A 23,717-nucleotide genomic window follows, 5' to 3' on the forward strand; every position below is an offset into this window, starting at 1 on the left:
TGGGAAAGCACACATGCTTCCTCAGCAACTCACTGACGCTTCCCTGCTGATTAAGTTAGTGATTTAGGCAAGTCAAACAAGATAAACCCCTCGTAGGCAGGAGGCAGCATCAGAGACGGTAACAGCACTGAGCGGTACCACTGGAGAGAGGGGGGGGGGACCAGCAGTGCCAGTGCTGCTCGAACATTTAACAGGGCTCACGTTAAAGCAAAAGAATATAAATAAAAATTGTAAAAAAAATATATATATTATATATTATATTATATTATATATATATATATATAATTAGGCAAAATGCAAAAAATGTATATATAATGTCAAATATACATAATGACATGTATATATAATGTCAAAAATGCAAAAATGTATTATGTATAGTACTGAGTACTAGAGAACGCTCTACGTGAATCCAGGGTTAACTGGAAAACTGGCTACCTGAACGAGATAACTAGGCTAGCCTAACCTGAGTGCACCGTGAAACAGACTCGTGAACTAGAGCCGCTGGGGAGCATGACGTGATGTAACGGGACTGCCTCGAGAACCAGACTTGAAGACAGCTTGACTATGACAAGATGCCAACCTACAGGACCACGCTACAAACACATAGAGATTCAATTCACGGCACCTACAGGCTAGAACGAGGCTCCTAAATGCTCCCAGTCCACAACACATGAACACAAAATGAACACAAACAAGGTGGAAGTCCTTATATGGGCCTGAGGGCAATGACCCGGGATTGCCCAAGGGAAGGGCGCAATAACAAGGGCCTGAGTCACAAACACAAAAACCTAGATAATTAGTAAAATATGTAAACATTTAAAGAAAATGTATTAAAAACCCGAGCTGAACACCTGAGATAGCAATGAGACATACTAGAGGTGTAAATCTTTCTGGGCACTGAATTTTTTGTATATCAGCAATTCCACAGTACCCTGTGTATGAGAGCCTTTATGTTTGTGCACATTCTTGATTTTCCACATAAATAAAATACATTACGCTGAATGTATGAAGGATATTCATTAAGCAGGCATTTTGCTCAGCTTCATTAGACATGGTTTTTGGTTAAATTCAGTTAAGAGCATTCATACACATAGTCATTTCATTATAACCTAAATCATGTGATAATTCTATTAAGTGTTTTGTAAAAGCCATCATCACATGAGTAAGCAAGTGGTATTTAAAGCTATCGGCCCCCGACCAAACCAGCCTCTGTTTCTCCAGTTATCCCCCCAGGCCATTAAAGGATGGGTTAAGAGAGGGGAAGCACGGCTTTTCTTACAAAACACCGCCTTGTTTATGTCTCCCACAGGACCACGCCTGAAACTCAAGAGCTAGTGTAGTATTTCTGAAGACATACAGATACTAAAGGAAGAACTAGTAATGATAATTCACACCACCATTCACAAACCTGGAGTAATGGTCAGAATAAACTAGCTGTACCGCAATTATGGTGAAAAATATCATTTGATGTATAATGTGATGTAGATATTTCACACAATTTAAGCTGTAAGAAGTGAAGAAATGTTAAGATTTGTATGACTTAATAACTTCCAAAAAAGACTTTTCTACAACACAGTGTATAATATTTCAATCTAAAATGTATCTCAGCTGTCAGCTGAATGACCTAAATGTATATGTCATATTATTGTTGTTATTTTAATAAACAATGACACATACATTTAGGTCATTCAGTTGACATTCAGCCAGAGAGACTTACAAGGATACTCATATTACAGAGGTTATAATGCAGTCCTGCCTAAGGACTACACCACATCAACCACATGACGGGATTCCAAACTTTTGAACAGTAGTGTATCAGTTGCGTATCAGCATGAGACATTCAGAAAAACATGAAAAGCTTACAGGCTAAATATATCTACGTGCCACACATTTAGCTTGGAGGACAGTATTTGCATGACTCACTTCTGATAAGGAAATCATCTTTCCTAGAAGGAATGCACCAATACAGAATTACTGGTATTTCTGATATGACGACTAATCGTTATGAGCATAACCTTTTCAAACAGACCCTTTTAGAGATGGATACTGATGCTAAAATGCATGTCTTATGCCTTACTTTTATTGTATGTTACTTGATATATTTTTTATTCATAATATTTTCTTATAACTCTATAATATAACTGATGATGGATCACTGATTAATATCGGTGTGCATAGCCACGTTTTTACATGATTTGATGTAAATGTTTTTCATTCATTTCCAGTTATTACCAGACCGTCTTACATAGAGCCATAAACTACAGTAAATGAATGAACACTGGGGTTTATTGTGGCATTCCCTTTTAATGTAGCTGTGGAGCAACTCTACAGATGGTCCTGTGTGTGGTGTGGTGGTGTTATCCACTTTGCTGTCAAACTGTGGGGAGACGTCAGGGCAGGCTACAGCTAAAATAAGAAGACTAAATGATCTGTTGTTATTATCTTCCATACTTCCAATGCCAATAATACTGACAATTTGATGTCCTTGGTAAAGGTTTATGTAAACCATGTTACTGTGTGTAAATGATGCTATTTGGGGATGTATTACTGTACTGCTGTGAATGCACCGGCTGCAATCTGTAATATTTCACTGCTGCGATCTATCACATGTCAGGGTTTGAAGTTGGGTTTGGTTCCTTGAACCGTGTTACAGTGTTGGCACTCTTCTCCGCAATACTTGGCAGTGGAGCAGTTTTGCCCACTCTAGAGTATCTAAAAGTAACCTGTGAGCTGTTTGTCCCACTTTCTATTAATATATCACCATGATTAACACGCACACTCTGATAGCCTCAGATTGAGTCGAGTTATTAACCACTGTGATTCTTAGTGTGAGCTGATTAAAGCTTAATAATCACTGTCTGTCAATATGATAATATGGCAAACAAAAAAATCATGATATATTTTTCTCTGTCACTCATAATCAATAATTATTGATGATTAATATGTGCATTTTGTCATGCTCTGTTTTAATTCTGAATAATTTTGAGAATAGCTTCACAATACAGGCCAACACTGGTTTGTCGAGCACTTGTGTGGATTAGTGGACGTGACAAAAGCCAGAAACGCTCTGAAGGTGATTCTGATGGGAAATATCAGGAGGACACAGGAAGACCCCAATGCAGTATCGCTGTCCCTGGCGGGAGCTCGCAGCTGTTGCAGGATTAACCTGTGTTGAAACACTGGGGTCTGAAAGTGTGGAGGCGATACACAGAGAGAGTGACAGCAGTCATCAGCTGACCTGCAGCATGAGCTCGCAGTCGTCACGACCCACAAAGATCATCTCGCGGGGCAGCCGGTGGCGCGTGCCCCCGCTGCTCACCAGGAACCAGGACGTGAGGCTCATCTCTGCTCTCTCTCTCACTCTCCTCCAGCCTCTACCCCTACGTCATCCTGAGAAAGGCAGAGAGAGAGAGAGACACACACAGAGAAACAGAGAAAGACAGAGAGAAACAGAAAGTTGGTGAAAACTGGGCTTTCATTGAACTTTCCTAGGATCTCCAATGTCTTGAAATTCATATATTTAGTTGATTTTTTCTTTGTTGAATTATTAACTAGGAGAAGATACATTTTATTGTGATTAAAATTTGATGAAAAGCTGTGTATGTACTAGATTTGGGAAAGTAAAAACAAAAATGACATATTGGAGCCTGTTCTTGCTATTTTGTGAGGATTAAAACACACAAAGCAATGGCATGAACTGTGTAATTAAAGAATTCATAAACATACAGTGAGTAGTATAACATGCTAAAGCATCAGATCATACAACTTAGGTCTCATGTACATATCCACTGCCTTCCAAAAAAGAGGACCTGCATCTAAGGTTGAAAGCACTAAATTTTAAACATCCACCCAAATGTCCATACGTCTGCTCTGACCATTTTGTGGAGGACAAACCAACACCAGAACATCCTGAACCACAGAACTGGCTCAGTTATGAGCACCGGATTCTTGTGAGGCTCTTTCTTTACCTTTTAAAGGCTTACCTGACCAGAGCTTCATAACTGATATGATATGACCACAATCCATCTGATAGAGAATGACCTTCTTTGAGTTTCTACACAAAGAAGGACAGAAAAAAAAAAACAGGCGTGGCAAAATAAGGGGAAAAACAGAATAAGCATAAATGGGCGGGGCTAAATGTCTGTAGGCTGAACTGGCAGATTTACAGTATTTGAGCAAGTGACCAGTGGTCAAAAAGAAGAAACACTGAGAGGAACCTAGACTCAAACACTCAAACAACCCATTCTCCTCTGCTGGACACCAGAAAACACAACAGATAACAAAACGCAGCAGTAGATAAAATGGTCAGGTTTAAAAACTGGTTACTTTTGCATATATGGACGTTATGGACGAGGGAAGGACGTCTAGTTGTTTCTCTTTTTTTTTTAAGATATTTTTTTTATTCTGTGAAAATGTGATTTTCCATGATATTAACCCTTTTATAAATAACTCGTTTTGAAGCTTCTACATATATAATTGATGATACATAAGAATTACTGTTTGCCTGTATGTCTATATTCTCTTTTCTACTCGGCTTGTGAGCATAAATATGGTGTTAGCAGGTCTCGATTAGGAGTTCAGTGCTGTCCTTCCAGAGAATCCTGTTTAAGTTTGAAATTTCAGAGCGGAGGGGTGGGCGGGCGGACAGGCAGAGCCGTTAGCCGGAGCTCAGATTTGTAACATTCCAGTGTTGTTCTGCAGCAGCAGAGCTCCTTCCTCCTCTCCCGCTCTGATCACTGCCAGATGCTAGAGGAAGTGATGTAGACTCCATGCCTACACGTCTGACTGGCCTGTTTTCTCTCTCTCTCTCGCAGGCTCTCTCTCTCTCCTCGCTCAGGAAAGGAGGCCACACTCAGCTGCTCAAACCTACAGCTGTGAAAGTGAAAATAATTAAGCCCAGCTTCCTGACCCTCAAGCTGAAAGCTGTCCAGCTACATGACCTCACACCAACCCAGGCGTTCCTGCCGACGAAAAAGCTGATCGCTCCTACTATAAAGTCTTCCTATTTCGGATTCGGAACAAACCAAGGGTTAACCGAAAAACAGACTAACAAGGCAACACGATCTGTTGGAGTGAAACCATTATTCTGGCCGTGAGCCAATCAAAATAATCGTCTCACTCCTATCCAGGCGGACAAACACTTCAGCTCAGCTCCAGCAGACGGTCTTTTTTAGAAGAAGTGGTGCAGAGATCCAGTGTGTATGATCCACTACTGCTTTCCCAAAATATTTCTAGGGCTATATATCTACACAATTTGGACCAAAGTATTGGGACACCTGCTCATTCATGTATTGTTTTCTGAAATCAAGGGTATAATCATTATTCTTGATTATTCTGCTTTCATTTGAGTAACTGTCTCTACTGTCCAGGGAAGAATGCTTTTCACTACATTATAGAGCACTGCTGTGAGGTTTTGATTGCATTCAGTGACAGTGAGTTAGTGAGGTCAGGAAGTTGGAAGATCAGCACCCTGCCTCATCATCCCCAATTCCCCAACTCATCCCAGAAGAACTGGGTGGAGCACCATCATTCCCGGAGAACACAGTTTCCTCTGCTCCACAGCTCAATGCTGGGGGTCTTTAAACCCCTCTAGCCCATGTTTGCATGCTCCAGGCATGGTGCTAATAGGTTCTGCTCCAGAGAGCAAATATAGGCAATACTTCTCTACAGGGACTAGACAAGCTGTGTGTGTGTGTGTGTGTGTGCATTTAACTTAAAAGTAGCTGAATGCATTCATTAGAAGAGGTGTCCACAAACATTTGGACATATAGTGTATCTCTTACCCACCATCTGAGATCATTAGTTAGGACAGCAGGCTCCTTTCCTACTCATCCCCTCCCCCACTCTCTCTCGCTCTCTCTTTCACACACACACACACACACACACACACACATACTCAAAAAACTCCTTTTCACACTGACTACAATGCAGCACTCAGAGGCAGCCATGAACGATTAACATTTGGTGAGATTATACACGCCTCTCTTAATGGGGTATTGCTATGACAACATCTGCCCCTATGCTGAGGGCCGTTTTTGATTTATGAGCCTCACGTTTGTACCGAACACGAGCCCAGCGTATGCCACTCCAGGATGAGTGTAAGTGATATTTCCCCTCACTCACTACCCATCTTAAGCATTTCATCCACACACCTGCAGTCAGCTAAACACACCAAACCATAGTGGAAACACTACAATGTACAATTTCCTGCTCTCTACCAGATCTAGGGTCCTCATCAATACAGCCCTGTACAAATATTGTATTACTAACTTCCTCCACCGACCTCAGAAATCACTACGGTGTTAAGTAATAAATAAGACTGTAAAAAGACTGTACATAACAGAATGGGCTTGTTTACACTTCATGGGACTAGTATCTATTTTAGCCACATGCATTTACGCATTTATGGTAGTCCAATGCATCTCCACTTGAAATCCGACTGAATATGCCAATTCGGTCATTGTGCAGCAATTATTACTGGTATTTGAGCTGTACTGAGAGGGGTTTGGGTTGCCGAATGCGTATTGGAGAGTGGCGGTTGGTGTGGCGCAACAGATAACACCACTACCTGCCAGTGAGCTACAGTACCATGTGGGAGACTGGGGTTCGATTCCCAGTCTGGGTCACTATGCTGTGCTACACCGATAAGCATCCTTGGGCAAGACTCCTAACACTGTAAGTTGCTCTGGATAAGAGTGTCAGCTAAATGCCATAAATGTTTACACTGCTATAACATGTGGCTCAAATTAGGGATGCACCAATACCACTTTTTCCTTTCTGATACAGATGCCAGATACGCCAATACCGATACCAATTCTGACTTAAAAACTCGGTAGATGGCTGTAAATCCTGATATTTATTGTGTTCCACTTTTTAGAGGTAGTACTTTTTTATATCTTACCCCAAATATGATATAAAAAACTTGAAAGAACAGCATTTACTGCACATTTAAAAAGTTTCAGCGCTTTGAAAAAACTTAAACTGCCACACGGGCAAGTAGGGAAGCATAATGTGGCTAAGCTCGACCAAACAGCTTTTTAATCAGTGTTAAATGTAGTGTAATGTAGTGTAAAATTCACATTTCAGAGCAGAGAAAACACATGTAAAAAGCTAAACAATGTGTGGCCATACAACAACCTGCTTAAACATCTGGTTTCAGAACCCAAAAAAAAAAACACCTTGGAAACAGAAAAGAAAAATCTGGTTTAAATGAGTCTTGGGTGTGTTTACACTTGCATTTTTATGTGGCATGGCCTTATGCAGATATACTCCTGATAAGTGACCAGGTCTAAACGGGGTCTATGTCTTGGCCTTGAAATCCAGAGGGTAAAAATGCCTGCTTGCAGATACAGTAGCCACTGAAAACAGAATTCACACCATTTGGACGAATAAATGGTTCAAATGAATTTGAAGTCGAATGAACTGCCAACTACAAATTCAATTCATAGTTTTACTAGATGTCAGATGTTCATAATGTTTTGGCTCACTAGTAATGCAGTTTACATCAACCCAGGTACTACGAGTATGTTTATTACAAATGATGAAAATTATGCTTTGCTATGTTTGAGCAACATCTCTCTGGTTTATTCATTTTCAATGACATTATTAAAATGTCCTCAGTCAACCGATGTTCAGCAAAGACTTGAATTATGCTGGAATTTGCATAATTAATTGTGACAATAATTTGTGGTTGGGCATAGATAAACATCCACACAATTCTCGACAGTATGAGTAAACCTGTAATTATACTGATGTGACATACAGTATTTTACTGCAGGAACTATTGCAGTGCATCCAACAATAAAGGCAGCATAGCGCATTCTTCATATGGAGTAATAAAATAACTAAGTTTGGGAGAAGGACCCCGTCTAAACTCCTTCTCCCCGTTATCACACACCCTATAAAACACACCTCCTCCCTCACCTTCTCGTGATTTAAGTCACGGCATCTCACCACCACCCCAACTCATGCTCGGCCTAGGCTCGGCCTCAGGGGAGCCTAGCTTCAAGTTTCTTTAGCTAAAGCCGCCCAGAACTCCAGCGCAAGTTTCTCGAGTTCTCCTCCCTTGCCTCGTCTCACAGTGAGCATGGTCTAAACTTCGTGCATGCAGTGCGAACACAGCTTAATGGCAGCGTTACGGCAAGTTGAAAAGGTTAAAAGGCACAGGTTTGAATGTGAGTTAATACTGGGAGCCCATTATCGGGACAGTAAATTTGCATAAAGGACAAAAGCTCGTAAACCTGACAGATTCACAGCATGTGAGCATTCCAAACACGAGTAACTTAAACCATCTCTTCTGAGCGGAATTACCTTCTTCTCAGGACTCCAAAGCACCCTTAAACTCAGTGCCCTTCAAAGAGTGGTTTACGTACGTCCAGACACCCAACTTTATTCAACGACAGAAAGCTGAATAAAGTTGAGTGGGTTTGTGGAATTGAGGGTTTGGCAAGATGTGGCTTCTGAGATGCCTCAGCTAGGGGAAGGAATAGCTGCGTAAAGACGGCTGGATTTTCTTCTTTCTGGAGCCTCGGCTTTCACTGCCTAACCACAAGAAAGTCATTAGAGCCGGCAACCACCCGCACAACTCAGGAAGCAGCACAACGTGGCAGAGGAGCCCTGGTGCAGTGCCCAGCTGTACAGTGCTTCTCTCTTCATCGTATATGAAAGAGAGTCTCTGCCATTGGGAAATGTGGAGGGTAGTACTTCTCACATGCTCCCTCTACACCACCACCTACAACTCTGTGCCATTCTACTCTGTGGCTGTGTTCCTGAGACCTGATGTTGAGGAAGGATGTAGTAAAGCCTCATTTAGAAGACTTAAAGACAGCATGTGAACACCAAGACCTTATCCCTCAGCTTAAGCTTCAACTGGAGAGTCTTATCCCCTGGTGGAGTTCCACGTCTGATGCCAAAAGAAGCACACAAAGTTTGACTGTATTTTTTTTCCGACCGGCTGTGCCATCTACAGCCTGCTGATTTCCCTGCCAGTGGAGGACCATGCTTTTTCAGTGGGTGAAAGGGCGATTTCTCCATGCTGGCTCTGAGTGCATCCTCCCCCTCACAGGGCCTGAAGAGTTGGATTGTTTTAGGATGACTGCATGCACTTTGTGGGGGAACAGGAAGTGTGGCTAAGACTTCCTCCCATCTGCCTCGGCTCATCCTTCCATCTCGATCCACTTTTACACAGGAACCACGCGCTGACTCACCTGCTCTGTGAAAGGATATATCACCAGAAACTCTGCTTCTGATCAAATCCATATTACGGCCGATAGTAATTGAAGCAATAAGCAACGAGAGGCTGTGTGTTACTGCGATTTTATGACCATGGGGAATCATAGGGAAAGGTAGAGGAAGAATATTCTTTATGAATAAATTGAACATGGGTCTATTTGATCATATTTTATGCTGACCACCCTTTTTTATAAGCAATAACCCACTCACAACTGTGCATTTGCTATGTAATCTTTTAAATAATTACACAATTACATAAGTAATTACACAACTGCATGGAAATGCAGCAATTATGTACATTAACATTTGATGTACAATTAGTATCAACAGTAGGCATGCATATCTGAATTATACTGAATACACATTTCCATTTTACAGGTTAATTTGCCACAGCCTATTGACAGCAGCTACCTCAGGGGGAACTATACAACACTAGCTGTAATGAAGCTGGAACGGAAACTTGCACGACTGAATGATAAACAAAAACAATCTGTGACTTTTGTGTACCGTTACACCTCTAGTATAAATATATATATATACACATTTATCTTTACTCCAGCAGTAATCCTGTGTCTAATCCACTTGAACCAGCCCAACACACACTAGAATTATATTAATTGCATTCCCATTCACTCCAGTTCATTTCCACAATTACCAGTATATTCCTATGGTAAATGTAGTTGTATTGTTATGCCTTCATGTCTGCTATTAACAAAAACTGTGCGTAGTGTATTAAATAATTTTGTTAAATTATCCAATATTTCTTATTAGTTCCAATAATTAATTCCCATAATTTCCCAAAATTGCCATGGAAAAATTACATTTTGAAATAAGTTCCCAAGCTAAAGTTCCCATGGAAAATGTGGAAGGGTTTATTTCCACCCCTTTGCAACCTTAGTCTCTGCAGTGCTGAGAATGACCCACCACCCAAATACCACCTACTCTGTGAGGTCCTGACCTTTGAGGAACAGGGTGAAAAGATACAGATACAGAGAGTCTGTAATTATATTATAACTACACAGTACTCCTATATGGGAAGTGGAGCTGATATAATCCAAACCAGGGGTGGTCATAATATTCTGATTTGACCGTGTGTGTGTATATATATATATATATATATATATATATATATAGCCACTAGCCAGTACCCCGTGCACCTGGGGCTGTTCACTACAGCGAGCCCCAGGCAGTGCATAAAAGGAGCAGCCGCCATACAGGAGAGAGACGCGCGGCGGTAGACACAAGGCCTGAGCTACCAAGAGAGACAGCCCTCACGAGTGTTGAGCCCCACTTGGACCTATTATGGTTTTTGAAGTTTTGTTGGGTGCTAAATTGAGGGTTGGTGGAAAAATAAATACATAAAAAGAAATACCTTTATTTATGCATTTCGTTCATTTTACTGCATTTGTTATACAACAGAAATAAATGTTCCTGTGGCTTCCAAAAGTATTCAATCCTTTTTAAAAGTTCAATACATTGATATGTTGTGCTTTGCCATATTTGATTTAAAAAGGCTTGATCTGTAAAATGCTGTTTGCATATGTGTTCATATCCAGTGCTGTGGAAGCTTCAGGTTTATACAGTTAGAAGATGCATACAATCAGCTTCTATCTGTAAATGGTCAATTCAAGCACCACTGCATTCAAGACTACCAAGTATTCTAAGGAAACCCAGTATATAGCTGTAGACTGGCTTGAATGATCTACTCACCAATAAGCAATTTTGACCTTGAAATGTTTTTTAATGTTTGTCCTGTCACCAACAGCAACACGAGCAGCATTCTACATTTACCTTCCTTTAGATCAACTCTCATCACTCTCTTTAAATATTTTTTGTAAATGGAAAATAACTGTTCAAATGCAATCTTTGAACGTGTGTCCCCTGCATGAAGACCTCTTTGTGAATGCGCTACTCTCCCGAGAATATCAGCCAGATGATGCAACAGCTGTAAGTGTCCAGCCCTCTGCCCCGTGACCTCACACCATACTTCGCGATTACTCCCAATACTGCAGGCCAAACCTAGCTAACTTCCCAGCAAACGGGCTTTCTCAACTCAGGAGGGATGTTGAACATGTTGCAGTTCCTCAGTTATACGTAGCTTCATCACAGCACTTTGAAAGGGGAGAGGATTTCATCAGAGAGATTAGAAAAAGACTGATACTGATGAAAGGATTACCTGGTTTTAAGATGCATATCCAAACAAGAAAAAAGACTCCCACAGAAGCTCAAGATCCCAGACAAGAGAACACATCAAACATGGTCTGCTACACCTGGGGTTATAACTACACTGGAGCACGTAATGACAGTAAATGATACCAGGGCAAGGAATCCTAATCAATCTCATGACTGTCTGAACAGTGAGGGCTGTTTCTCTGGACAATGACTAAACTGTACTGTCAGTAGTGAATCACCACTGAATAGTGAACCCCAGGCTAGGCCTAGCCTTCACTCTGGGTGTGAGAAATTGGCCACAAATGCTAAATTCACTCTCTTCTCATCCTTTTAAAATGAAGCATTGGACGTGTTGCAATGTAGAGTATTGGACTGCTTGCCTAATTCAGCAGTGATTGGGGAAATGAGCAGGAAAGGGAGCCAGATTGGCTTATAAGATATTAAACATGCTATAAATTGGTCATTTTAAGGAAGTAAGCTGCCAAACAACATAAATCAGTCCAGAATGTAACTATTTGTTTATTTAAAAAAATGATTTACTTTAATGATAATTAGCAGCACATCTAACCTAAACTGTGTGGCTGTATTATTTATAGAAACACAGATCAGATTGGATCAGTATTGGCCGATACTCAGTGTTAAGGTACTCAGATCTGATTGGGGGGCAACATGACATAGCCTGCCCACTTATGACCCTCCTGAACAAAAGGGCTAGTTTGGCAGCCCACTCACCGCAAAACAAGACAGCATAGTAATTTAACTGCATCACTGTAACAAAGGCATTAAAACAGTCCATTATGTTCAATACTGCTGCCAGTACCACTTACAGCCTGTCGAGAGCTCAAATCTCAGAGGCTCGACAATATGCTAAGCTACACTCCTTTGGATTTTTCACTCTTTCGCACACTTTTTGGGCGGACCGTTTTTTTCCCATGCACCTTTTATACTCTCTTGTTTAACATTGCCTTTAAAGCATGAATATCATACAGTATCATTAGATGAACTGAAAAGCAAGGTCATGGTATGCCAGTAGGGCTGCACAATACGTCATTTCAGCATCGCCATCTCAACGTGCACATTTGCAATAGCCACATCGTCAGGTATAGGCCTGTCACAATAATTACATTACATTTTGCAGACCTCAATATTGCCCATTGGCCATATTTCCCATAATGTAAATAAGCCTGTGTGTGTCAGTGTATTTTTTATTTTTGTTTCTTTTTTTATGTTTAATTTATGTAGGATATTTATTATATATGTATATATTCCATATTCAATCTGAATATTCTTAATAATTAAACATTAATTGCTCTTTTAAAAAGATTGTAATTGCATTACTATGCTGCAGTCTATTCTAGACCATTTCAACTGGGGGCCCCAGTGTAGGGCCAGTCGTTATGTTGTATGAGGGGCAGATTGCATTATAGCTTCTGGTGCTGGAAATTTGTATTTACATTATTGTGCTGCTAAAGTTGAGGAGATTCACGCCTAATTTAGGGGGGCCCTAGGGGGGGTCCAAGCGTATTGTGAGAGGGGCACTGGCCTCCCTCGCCCCCCCTTCTAGAACCATCACTGCTATGCTGTTTTATTCTCATTATATTATATATTATATTCTTAGAATCGAGCTTAAAGAAAAAAGGGCCTTGGGGTGTCTTTGCTTCCAGCAGCTCTGCTCAGCTCTGATTACGATTACCGCCCTGGCCGATCACCACACAATCATTATTCTATTTTAAATGCATCTTTATATCCTAATGCAGGAGGAGAGGTCGATCCAATCGATAAGCAGGAGTCTAACTAAAAGGCTGCAGGCCAGAATAAAAGAACAGGAGCTGAACTCGGCTCCCGCGTCTAGTTGGAGCGCAGACAATTCAAACTGACATGTACACTAGTGTGGCCTAGATTCTGGGATGCAGCGCATGAAAAATATAGTATAGAGGTGCCACTCGCTTCACTTCATGCACCATGCCCGCACTACACAACTGCCATGAATGAAGTCAATCTCTTTCTTCAGACACAAAACCAGGTGGACATTCAAATCTAGTGACTAGTCTGGATTGATTGTGATCCTCAGTCAATAATATTACCAATAATATTGTGAAAATATCCATGATAATGTGCTGATAGTTAGCTGCTTTTTTGGTAGTGGAGTGGCTCCACCCAATGTAGTATTAACATTGCTGAAGACCCTCTTTGAACAGATGAAACCATGATTATCTTGAATATAAAGACGGAAGGGTTTGCGTTCTTAAGTATACCACATTATCTGTCAAACATGGTGGAGGCACTGTTATTGCACAGGCATGTATGGCTGTCAATGAAGCCATGGAGCACCATCAGCTCATATTTAGGCAAATGCTGCAAAATTGACATGGATGGTGCTTCACAGTCCAGATGGATAATGACCCAGAACACACAGCAAAATCAACCCAAGAGCTTCCTAAGACAAAAAACATCCAATGTTCTTAAAATGCCAGAGTCGGTCACCTGACCTCAACTCATTTGGGCTTGCTTCTCGCTTACTGAAGCAAAGCTCCTCAAGGGCATTTGGTAATGCCCATGGGTTCCAGACTTCTATCAGTCAGTGACTGCAAAGGATTTGCATCCAGGTATTAATAATAATCTGTTTTACTCTATTTATAATCATACCAGTTTGTCCATATACGTTTGAGTCTGTGTAAATGGAGGCACTATATAAAAATAGCCCATTGAATTGCTTGACTGTAGCTAAAGCTTGTTCATTCAAATGCACATAAAATAATGCGGTTTCTCTGTTTCCTACTTTCATCCTCACAGGCTGTTTGGGGAAATTGGGTGGTAGTAGAGAACAATGGTTGACCTGTGGTAAAGGATTTCTTTCTTTAGGCAGCTGTGCACAGTGAGAGGCCTGCAAGACTGCTTAAAACACACACACACACACACACACACACATGTACCAAAATGCAAAGCTGCTCAGTTCTGCAGAATCTTCCCCAGACGTGACTTACATTACATTATCAACACATTTATCCCCTTAACACTCTGAAGCCTATTACATACATACATACATACGTGTATATTTTAAGTGTATGTACAAACTGGTGGGGCTATTCTCTGGTAATAGAAGTGGCACCATTCAGACTAACAGAGCTGGAATTGTTTGCTATACAAAATATTTAAATGCAATCACAAATAATGAATGGTGTGATTATTATATTAGTTCTGAGGAATTGGGTTTACATGCATTTAACACTTTCTTTCTGTATCTACCCTGGTTTCACACTAAAAACATGTCTGGACCATGTCGTGAAACAAAAACCACATTTATATCTGAGAGATTATCAAATCAAGACGGTACCAGTCCAGCGAAACAGATTTGCTGAGAAAGCAAATCTGGAGCTGATGCAAAAATACCATATGGCTGTGAGAACAGCACAGCACATTCACATCTTCCTTCATCCAAACACAGTCGATACGACACTACATCTTACTGCCCAGAACAAAGCTGTTCATGAGGACAGCACTAGGCATATGTAACGAATCACATGGCCTGAAGACCCACAAATGGAAATGAAGTCTTTAGAAGCGTGTCTACAGCCAGAGGACTAGGAACGGAGGGGCAACTGTGTGTTGCTTTTAGGGTTGGAGTGGAATTCATTAGCATAATACGCTCTGACTATATCACCATATCACAGCATCAGCTGATATTCTTAATAAGGTGTTAATAAAGATAAATATTTAGCATTCATATAGGTTATTAACTCGTGCATAGGTTTGCACAGTATTGTAAACATTCAAAATGTTTGAAAAAATGAATTTGTTAAATGGTCTTGGTCATTGCCTTTAAAGCATGAATATCATACAGTATCATTATGTCATTATTTAAATATCTCTGTCTATCTCTCTATAAATAAAACTGAAAAGCAAGGTCATGGTATGCCAGTAGGGCTGCACAATACGTCATTTCAGCATCGCCATCTCAACGTGCACATTTGCAATAGCCACATCGTCAGGTATAGGCCTGTCACAATAATTACATTACATTTTGCAGACCTCAATATTGCCCATTGGCCATATTTCCCATAATGTAAATAAGCCTGTGTGTGTCAGTGTATTTTTTATTTTTGTTTCTTTTTTATGTTTAATTTATGTAGGATATTTATTATATATGTATATATTCCATATTCAATCTGAATATTCTTAATAATTAAACATTAATTGCTCTTTTAAAAAGATTGTAATTGCATTACTATGCTGCAGTCTATTCTAGACCATTTCAACTGGGGGCCCCAGTGTAGGGCCAGTCGTTATGTTGTATGAGGGGCAGATTGCATTATAGCTTCTGGTGCTGGAAATTTGTATTTACATTATTGTGCTGCTAAAGTTGAGGAGATTCACGCCTAATTTAGGGGGGCCCTAGGGGGGGGTCCAAGCGTGTTGTGAGAGGGGCACTGGCCTCCCTCGCCCCCCCTCCTAGAACCATCACTGCTATGCTGTTTTATTCTCATTATATCAGTAGCATATAATGATCTTAAAAAGAAAATATCAGCATTTATCACGATTAGTTCTGGGACATTATATTGTGACGGTCCCTGGTCAGTTATGTCCATTTAAATCGAATATGTCAAGCTATGTTGCTAATGTTGCTGCTGCTTGATACAAAAAGAAAATCTGCAGAGGGGACAGATTATATCTGCCCAATGTCATTTATTGTGCTCTAATCTTGGATACGCCAATGCATTATTAATAATCATATGTTGGCTCATTGGCTTTTGGTGACTTCTGTATTTTTTAATCTTTCAATATTTGTTCTTTTTTTATTTGCCAGGTATATCATAAAAGATAGAGTCGCAGTGTTTTACACACATAGGCCTCTCTCTCTCTAAATAGTATTGGTGGCTTCCAAAGTATACTATATTTCATCCTACTTTAAAAATGTCCAACTTCTAGTTCATCTCATTTGTACAAATTTTAAACAGAAGACACTTTAGGTTGTTAGGCCCCAAATTTCCCGAAAAATTACAACCCTGTAATTTTTGCCCTAGCACACAATACAATGACTTTCCCTTTACGGTGGGCTCATGAACGATATAATGAGCTCTCCTTCTACTGGCTGGTTTACAGCAAGGCACCACCACAACTCATGCAGAAGATACAAAGCACAGCGTAGCGTAGCACTGCAACAAGAACATTCTGAGTCTTACCAGTCTTACTAGCTATCCTGTTAGCTTCTATCTTCATATGGATCATTTTTTGATTCGTCAGACAAAGTTTTTCTGCTCCGATGGACGATGGCACAGGTTAATGCTGCAGTCCCATAGCAAAAAAAGTGGCGCTTTGCATCAGTGACACTGTGATAACCAGTGTGCGAAGGTGGGGCGTAGTTAAGAAAGGACGAGGTACATTCAGATGGTTGCCGGCCGCCCATGACCGCTACTAAACTAAACTAAACTCTGCTAAACTCCTTAAATTTAAAGTACTATGAAAGGTTATTTGAGTAATGCCAGAGAACAAATGGGTTCTTTAAGAGAACCTGGGTTTTGGAACAGCAAAGGTGTGTGTGAACAAATCAAAATACTTCAAGAAGCATAAAAAGGTGTGTATTGTTTACTTGATCTTTCAAATTCATGTTTTATGATGCTTTATTTGTACACGTAATCAAACACAGTGACGACTTTCAATCCAAGCCGCTCTGTTTGACAGGCACAAGGCCTGTGATGCTGCCCTCATGAAAGAGCCTCACTGATTTTTTTCAAAATCGACCAAAAGAGAAGGCTGTCTCGACTAGACTCTACAGACGTACCCCGCAGCTCTAAATCATCAACTACTCCAAACAATCTAATAATGGAGCACGAGTGAAGAGCAGCACTTGTTAAATGGACTGTACCTAGCCAGTGGGCAAAGGCAAACCCAACTGACCTCCAACTGACCCAATAGTCTGGCCAAATGAGGTAGATATGTGATGTGATATGTAGATATGGGAATGATAGTGGGAAAAATGAAGACTGGTTAAGTTTTATACGTAGGGTGAAACACTAGTAAAAGACGTGCTTAGAAGAATGTTTAGGAGAAGCCACAGCCACAGGATGTCGATGCAAGGGTGTAGTTCTTATTCTCATGAGAAAAGTCATCAATGTTACAGTATCAACAGAAACACATGAGTTTGAGAATGTTTCCATAACTGCTTAACATGGGGGTTTCTTTAGTTCTGCGCTATAATCTTCAGGTTTTTGTTCTTTATTAGAAACGGCATCAATGCTTTCCTGTCACATCTCTCATAAAGATGTCACAAAGATATACAAGATAGCCTGGGCCTCTATTTTTTACAGGCTCTTCTTGAATCCAAGATCATTCCCTTACAGTGAACCTCTCTTGTCTCTCTTTTCATTTGAAAGTCCTCCTTTATAACAGGAAATGCATGGATGAAGGCTCAGCACATGACTCCCCCACAGGAAGTTACGCTGCTTCATAAAGAACAAATCACACTGAGTCAGTAGCCTGGGAGCATAGCATGTGCTATGTCATAAATCCTTGAAGCTTGGTCCATGCTGCTGCTCTTGAGCCCCCTTTCATTTTTTATCCCTTGTCTCTGAATCATTGTTGGGATCGTTGTCCATCACATCAACTCTCCACATGGTACAATCACAACTATGCCCATCTCTCATGGATGGACAAGATTCAAGTCTGATGTAATACGGTATGGTGGTGTCTTTATTTTTCATAGATTTTCTATACTACACAAACATATCGCTGCTCTCACAGAAAAACGTTAGTATTTCCAAAATGGTAACCTTCCGGCCAGCAGGGAACGTCTTATGAACGTTCAGCAGCGTTTTTAGAGATTCCAGGAAGGTTAGCCTGTAACATTACAGAAATAATGATCAAGGAGCTTTGTGAAAAAAACGTGATATAAAAATCACAACGTTATTAGAATATTTTATATAAAATGCATTATATTAAAACATTGATAAAACCTGATACACAATAAGACTGATATCACACTGGTGCAATTAATATGTTTCAATGATTGTGTCAAACCTTTTTCATTTATTTAAACATAGAATTTAATATCTATAGAATTTACACTGATAATAAAATGTGGAAATTATGAACTTGCATAACTTTTTGAAATATGCTGGACAAATATGAAAAGCCCAAATTCAACTGTGAGATTAAACAAATAAATGTAAATAAATAAAAAAATAAAAACATTGTAGGAACGTCTAGAAAACCTGACAGATAGAACGTTTTAAAAACCAAAAACGTTCAGAACATGTTCTAGGAACGTTCTACTAACCGAAAACGTATAGCTGAGGAGGAGAAAACTTTCAATAGAAGTCAATGTACAAAGTCATTTTGGAGAATTTCTGTAGCGCCGTCATATGTAGGCCAACACATACTCAACACCCCCCAACCCCCCCCCAAAGCTTCTGTTTCAAAACAAGAACAATAGAGATGCACAGTTTCTGCAGGACATCGAGGGACAATTACTAATGATGTCTCAGGCCAGTGAGACATGGTCTTCGTCCCTGTTCCTGGAGAGCTACCATCCTGCAGACATCCTACCAACCCTGATCCACTCTACCAGATTCAACCAATTACTGCCTTCAGAAGTCCTTGACTGGGTGAACAGGGTGTTAGAGTAGGTTTGGTAAGATAGCTCTCCAGGATGAGGGTTGGAGACCACTGCTTTTGGCTTTTCAGTTTTTACAAGGCCTAATTCAGCTCCATAAGAGCTGTAGATACAAATCTAGGATCTTTGCAACAAACATATTTTCTGTTTTCATAGTCTGGCTTAGATAATAGTAGGAGGAAAATCGATCAGCACAATCCAAACACACCAGAGGAAACATCTCAGCTAATTGCAGCAACACCCAGACCAGATGTGGAGGGAGAGAGACAGTGTGGACGCACCCATGGTCAGTTATTTTTGCATTACTCAGTGTTTGCGACTGTCTTACAGAAGTTCTACCCTTGGACTTTAACTCAGGAGGTCAAACACAGCAGAAGAGTATCCTATTTGATGAACAAAGCAATTCATTTGACATACCTGATTAGAGTTTAGCCTGACCTTGCTGCATCCAGCAAATGCAGTGGTCACTGTTTAAAAGTGTTGCGTGTTGTAAAGCGATGTAATATTAAATAGTTACTGTATAAATGATAGTAATAGGCTTTTTTTTCCACTGGTGTAGTTGGCTGCCCCAGTCTCAGATGAGGAATCCATGCTAAAGCTTAAAGTAAGCACTGCTTAAAGATACTGCACTGCCTACAGGCCTTCATTTTAAACCGGATTGAGAATCAGGGATTTATATCGCAAGCTCATTTTACATCTTCGTGTTCGTGTCTGAAGGCCCTGCTGCAGTAATTGCAGTTTTTAAAGACAGGCCAAGTTAACCAAAGTTCCTTAGACAACTCCACCCATACATATCTGACTACCACCATGCAGTCCTTCACCAACTATAAATGGAAATTCCATCAGGCAAAGAAGCATTTTAGTTCTATATAGAACCACTGCCTGTACTTAGGAACCCCAAAAGAACCCTTTTTTTAAGGTTCTATGTGATTTGCATCCTGAGCAGAAGGCTAACAACATACCTTCCCCTGAGAATGGGCAGTATCTTAACTTGGGATGCATAATAATGTCGGAATTGTATCAGACATCTCCACAAACACAAAAATAACACGTTGGTCGTGTTTGAACTTTTCTTTAGTCAACACAATTAACAAACCTCAGCTTTGTGGTTGCAGTTTACAACTCCAGAGGGATCTAGTCTTAATGTCTGTGTTGTATAACTGCATGTGAATCAGTGTTGGAATTAACTGATAATAATCAGTGTAATAAACAGGGGTGCAACAATACCACTTTTTCCTTTCCGATACCAGACTTTCAAGTGCCGACACCAGCTCTGACTCAAATACTCGATAGATGACACTTTTTTATAGGTTGTAATTTTTATATCTTACCCTGAATAAGATATAATAAGCTTGAAAGAACAGCGCTACTTGAGTAACTGCACATTTGAAAAGTTTCAGAGCTGTGAAAATATAAAAATGGCCACAATGCAGAAACATAAGCAAGCAGGGGAGCATAATCATGCTCATGCAAGTTTGACCAAACAGCTTTTTAACTGGTGTTGTGGGGCAGCGGTGGCTCAGCAGTTAGAGCGCCGGGCTATCGATAACAGGGTTGTGGGTACGATTCCTGGGCTTGGCAAGCTGCCACTGTTGGGCCCTTGAGCAAGGCCCTTTACCCTCTCTGCTCCCTGGGCTGGAGTTGGCTGCCCACCGCTCTGGGTGTGTGTGTGTGTGTGTGTGTGTGTGTGTGTTCACTACCACAGATGGTTTAAATGCGGAGGACACCTTTCACTATACAGTGACAAATACATGCACCTAAAAATTCATATTTCAGAGCAGTGAAACAACAAAAAGTGCTTCTGCAGCAATTTCACATTCAAGTCCACATCTTTTTAAAACGTTTTTCAGTGTGTGGCCTTCAAACGATAAATGCTTGTTTAATAGTAATTACTATTTATGACTGGCTTTTTACCCATTTATTAAACATTTAATACATTAATTTATAAAGTATGTAAACAAAAATGTTTTATGCCAAAAAAAAAAAACACTGATAAGGTAAACGTCATGGTATCGGTGGTCTTTATTGCTGATGGCGATACTGATGCCGGCTGATACTGATACAGTATCGATGCAACACTAGTAATAATCCTTACACAAACTTCAGACACCATAACTGACCCATGATCCCAATATCACTGCATCCTTACCGGTCTCCCCTTAGTGTTTGCGTGATGTGATGAATCTGTAGGGTTAGTTTTGGGGATCATGGATTATGGATTATGGAGTTAAACCTTTTTCATGACATCTAAAAAAAAAAAAATTGCCCACCAACCACCTGAGCTCTGACAGTCTACAAGCAGAGTCAGCTCCAAATTAGCTGAGAAAACCTAACGCAGCAATTTGGGCTCAGACAGGATGCTACCGGACTATGAAGTTCACTTCTGCTGGTCAGGGCATTGTTCAGATTGGACAGTAGCAGTCTGACCACAAGCAAAGACAAACAGGCCACATTTTAAGAGCTCAAAAGATTTTTTTTTAATGTCTGACTTCATGGTACATGTCTTCCAACAGCCCAGTGAAGCTGTGTTGTGACCCGGTAAACGACAGTGTCGGTTTGGGAGACGAGAGCATCTGGCCATGGGGAAGAATGGCTCCCGTCCAAAACTGCAGTTTGAGCAGCAGGAGGGAAAGAAGAAGGCAGTCTATCCCACAGCTTTGTTCAACCCGAAACGCTGACGTCCTAAACTTGTTTTTAGATGTACACGTTCCCATTTTCCATCATATCTTGCTCAAGCGGGTCTATTTTCATGAAGCCTTTCTGAACGGAAATGAAGGTGGGCCTACACGCCTGCGCTCCGTCTGAGCTACAAAGAGGAACCACTGAGAGGGAACTGAGAGAAGTGCAGAGACCACCGAGACCCCCTTTATCCAGCTTTCAGCTCGCCTTGTGGACATGGCCAGCACTGAAGAGAAAGTCGAGCCGAGTGTTCGCCTTCACTACAGCCTTTTCTCACGTCCATGAACGTCCATTAGTAACAGGCTAATAACTAACCTAACGATGCGGTGCGGAGAGGAGAGGAGGGAGAGGAGGGAGAGGAGGAAGAGGGGAAACAGCTTCTCTGAGCTTCGCTGAATGGAAATATTCAGGCCAGATGCAGGCAAAGAAAAAAAGAAAAAAAAAAAAACACAAAGGGAGCTCGGCCAGTGCTTCAAATCGTGTCCTCTAGCACCTCTAGTCTTCGGACATCTCTGTAGGCCATCCCTGATACACACATATGATCAACGTGGGCGACAGAAAGTGGCTATCTGGCCTCCAGTAAGTATTCACATTAACAACAGCAGCAGCCAGGCTATCGGATGGACGTCTGGATGACACTGACAGACTGAGCTTATAATTTACATCCCTGTCTGAATAAATTACTGAAACTCGTTGTTAAAAGCACAATCCATATTTATTTTTTTTAACGTTACAGACGTTTACCTCCACACAAAAAAAAAAAACACCAAAAAAAAAAGAACCACAAATGCACACCGTCATTACAGGATCCATGATGCTGGCACAGCTCGCTTATCAATCCCACCGAGAAGAAGAAAAACGCATATCTGGCTAGCTGGATGCACACGTTGCGATGCTGCTTGAAGTTACGCCGGCCGCAACGTGCCTTTCCAACGATCCCTTCAACAATCCGGAAAAATAATTCATCCCAAATCGCTCTATGAAGGAGATCCGGGGACGGCCTCAAGTCAGAAAGGTTAGGGAAAGCAAGAAAGCGCGTTTTAGACACCAACAATAAGCTAGTCTCTGCTTCTGCAAATACCCTCCCTACCGCGATCGATGCACCACCATCAAACATCCTTCCAAAATATACAGCTAGCTACATATAAATATCTTGATTATATTTGTCATAACTTACCCCTTTCTCTTCTCCTTTTTGTGCAAAGCTCCAATGCAGCAGCTAAACGGTTTTCAGTGCCCTGCCCAGTGTGTGCTCCTACGTCTCAGTTGCTCAGCAATAACGTTATTCCTAACAAATAGCGGCGACCTACGGCAGACTGGAATCAGGCAGGCAGGACATTTACAGCAGCGCCAGCGTCTGCAGTTCCAGCACAGTCCGGTGGGCGTGTCTTCAGCAGGCTTGTCATCGCGCACAAAGACGCAATCCTCTCCAAAACTGTATTTTTAATAGACGCATGGCGATATTATTATAACACGGCGATTTATATGCTTTGCGGCAAAAAATAGAACTGTTTTGTTCGACCTTACATTTCAAGGTCTTGTAACTTGTAGTTTTTACTCTCGCCGTCCCCGTTCTGAGCATCAGGGCGGAGGTCGACGTAGAACTACAGTTCCCGGGAACCTTTGCGGGGACGTTTACGGAAGTTTGATCTGTGATTCAAGTGTTGACGGTTAGGCTCTGTCACTGGTTGTAGTTCGCCAGCGATTTTGGGGGATTTGATAAATAATATTGATCTACAGACTAAACCAGAGTTAATGAAACGCACGTTCTGACGAGCTTCTGTGCACCTAGGCGAAAATGAAGCCGTCGCTGGACTCGGACGAGGAGGAGGAATTGGGAGCTTATCAGAAGAAGCTGAGAGGTGATGCCCGTTAACGTTGGCCAGGCAACAAACATGTCCCTGAAATCCCTGCTGGAGAAGTTTTGGGCTTTTTTTTGTTTGCATGTTAGATTAGTAGGTGAGGTTTGCAGAAACGTACTTTATGAAGACTGTGCAGTTTCTAGTTATAGCTAGCTAGCTGCATA

At 41.0% G+C, this 23,717-nt stretch overlaps 2 protein-coding genes across 4 annotated transcripts in view; one reads left to right on the forward strand and one right to left on the reverse strand.

Annotated features, from left to right (window-relative positions):
• Positions 1 to 23,044, reverse strand: part of cep170aa (centrosomal protein 170Aa) — a 69,439-nt gene extending 46,395 nt beyond the window's left edge. For 2 of the 3 annotated variants that reach the window (XM_072677734.1, XM_072677733.1), the window contains exons 1-2: positions 22,869 to 23,043; positions 3,239 to 3,390 (exon numbers count right to left, since the gene is read on the reverse strand). In XM_072677734.1, coding sequence (XP_072533835.1) covers positions 3,239 to 3,343 — 105 coding nt within the window. In that variant the 5' untranslated portion in view covers positions 3,344 to 3,390; positions 22,869 to 23,043. Of the gene's footprint in view, positions 1 to 3,238; positions 3,391 to 22,868 lie in introns of all 3 variants that reach the window. The other variant, XM_072677731.1, reaches the window with a different exon arrangement.
• sdccag8 (SHH signaling and ciliogenesis regulator sdccag8) overlaps positions 22,230 to 23,717 on the forward strand; it is a 76,867-nt gene continuing 75,379 nt past the window's right edge. The window contains exons 1-2 of the mRNA XM_072677735.1: positions 22,230 to 22,270; positions 23,484 to 23,553. Coding sequence (XP_072533836.1) covers positions 23,490 to 23,553 — 64 coding nt within the window. The 5' untranslated portion in view covers positions 22,230 to 22,270; positions 23,484 to 23,489. The remainder of the gene's footprint in view (positions 22,271 to 23,483; positions 23,554 to 23,717) is intronic.

This window comes from Salminus brasiliensis, chromosome 4 (genome assembly GCF_030463535.1).
Source record: "Salminus brasiliensis chromosome 4, fSalBra1.hap2, whole genome shotgun sequence".
NCBI lineage: Eukaryota > Metazoa > Chordata > Actinopteri > Characiformes > Bryconidae > Salminus > Salminus brasiliensis.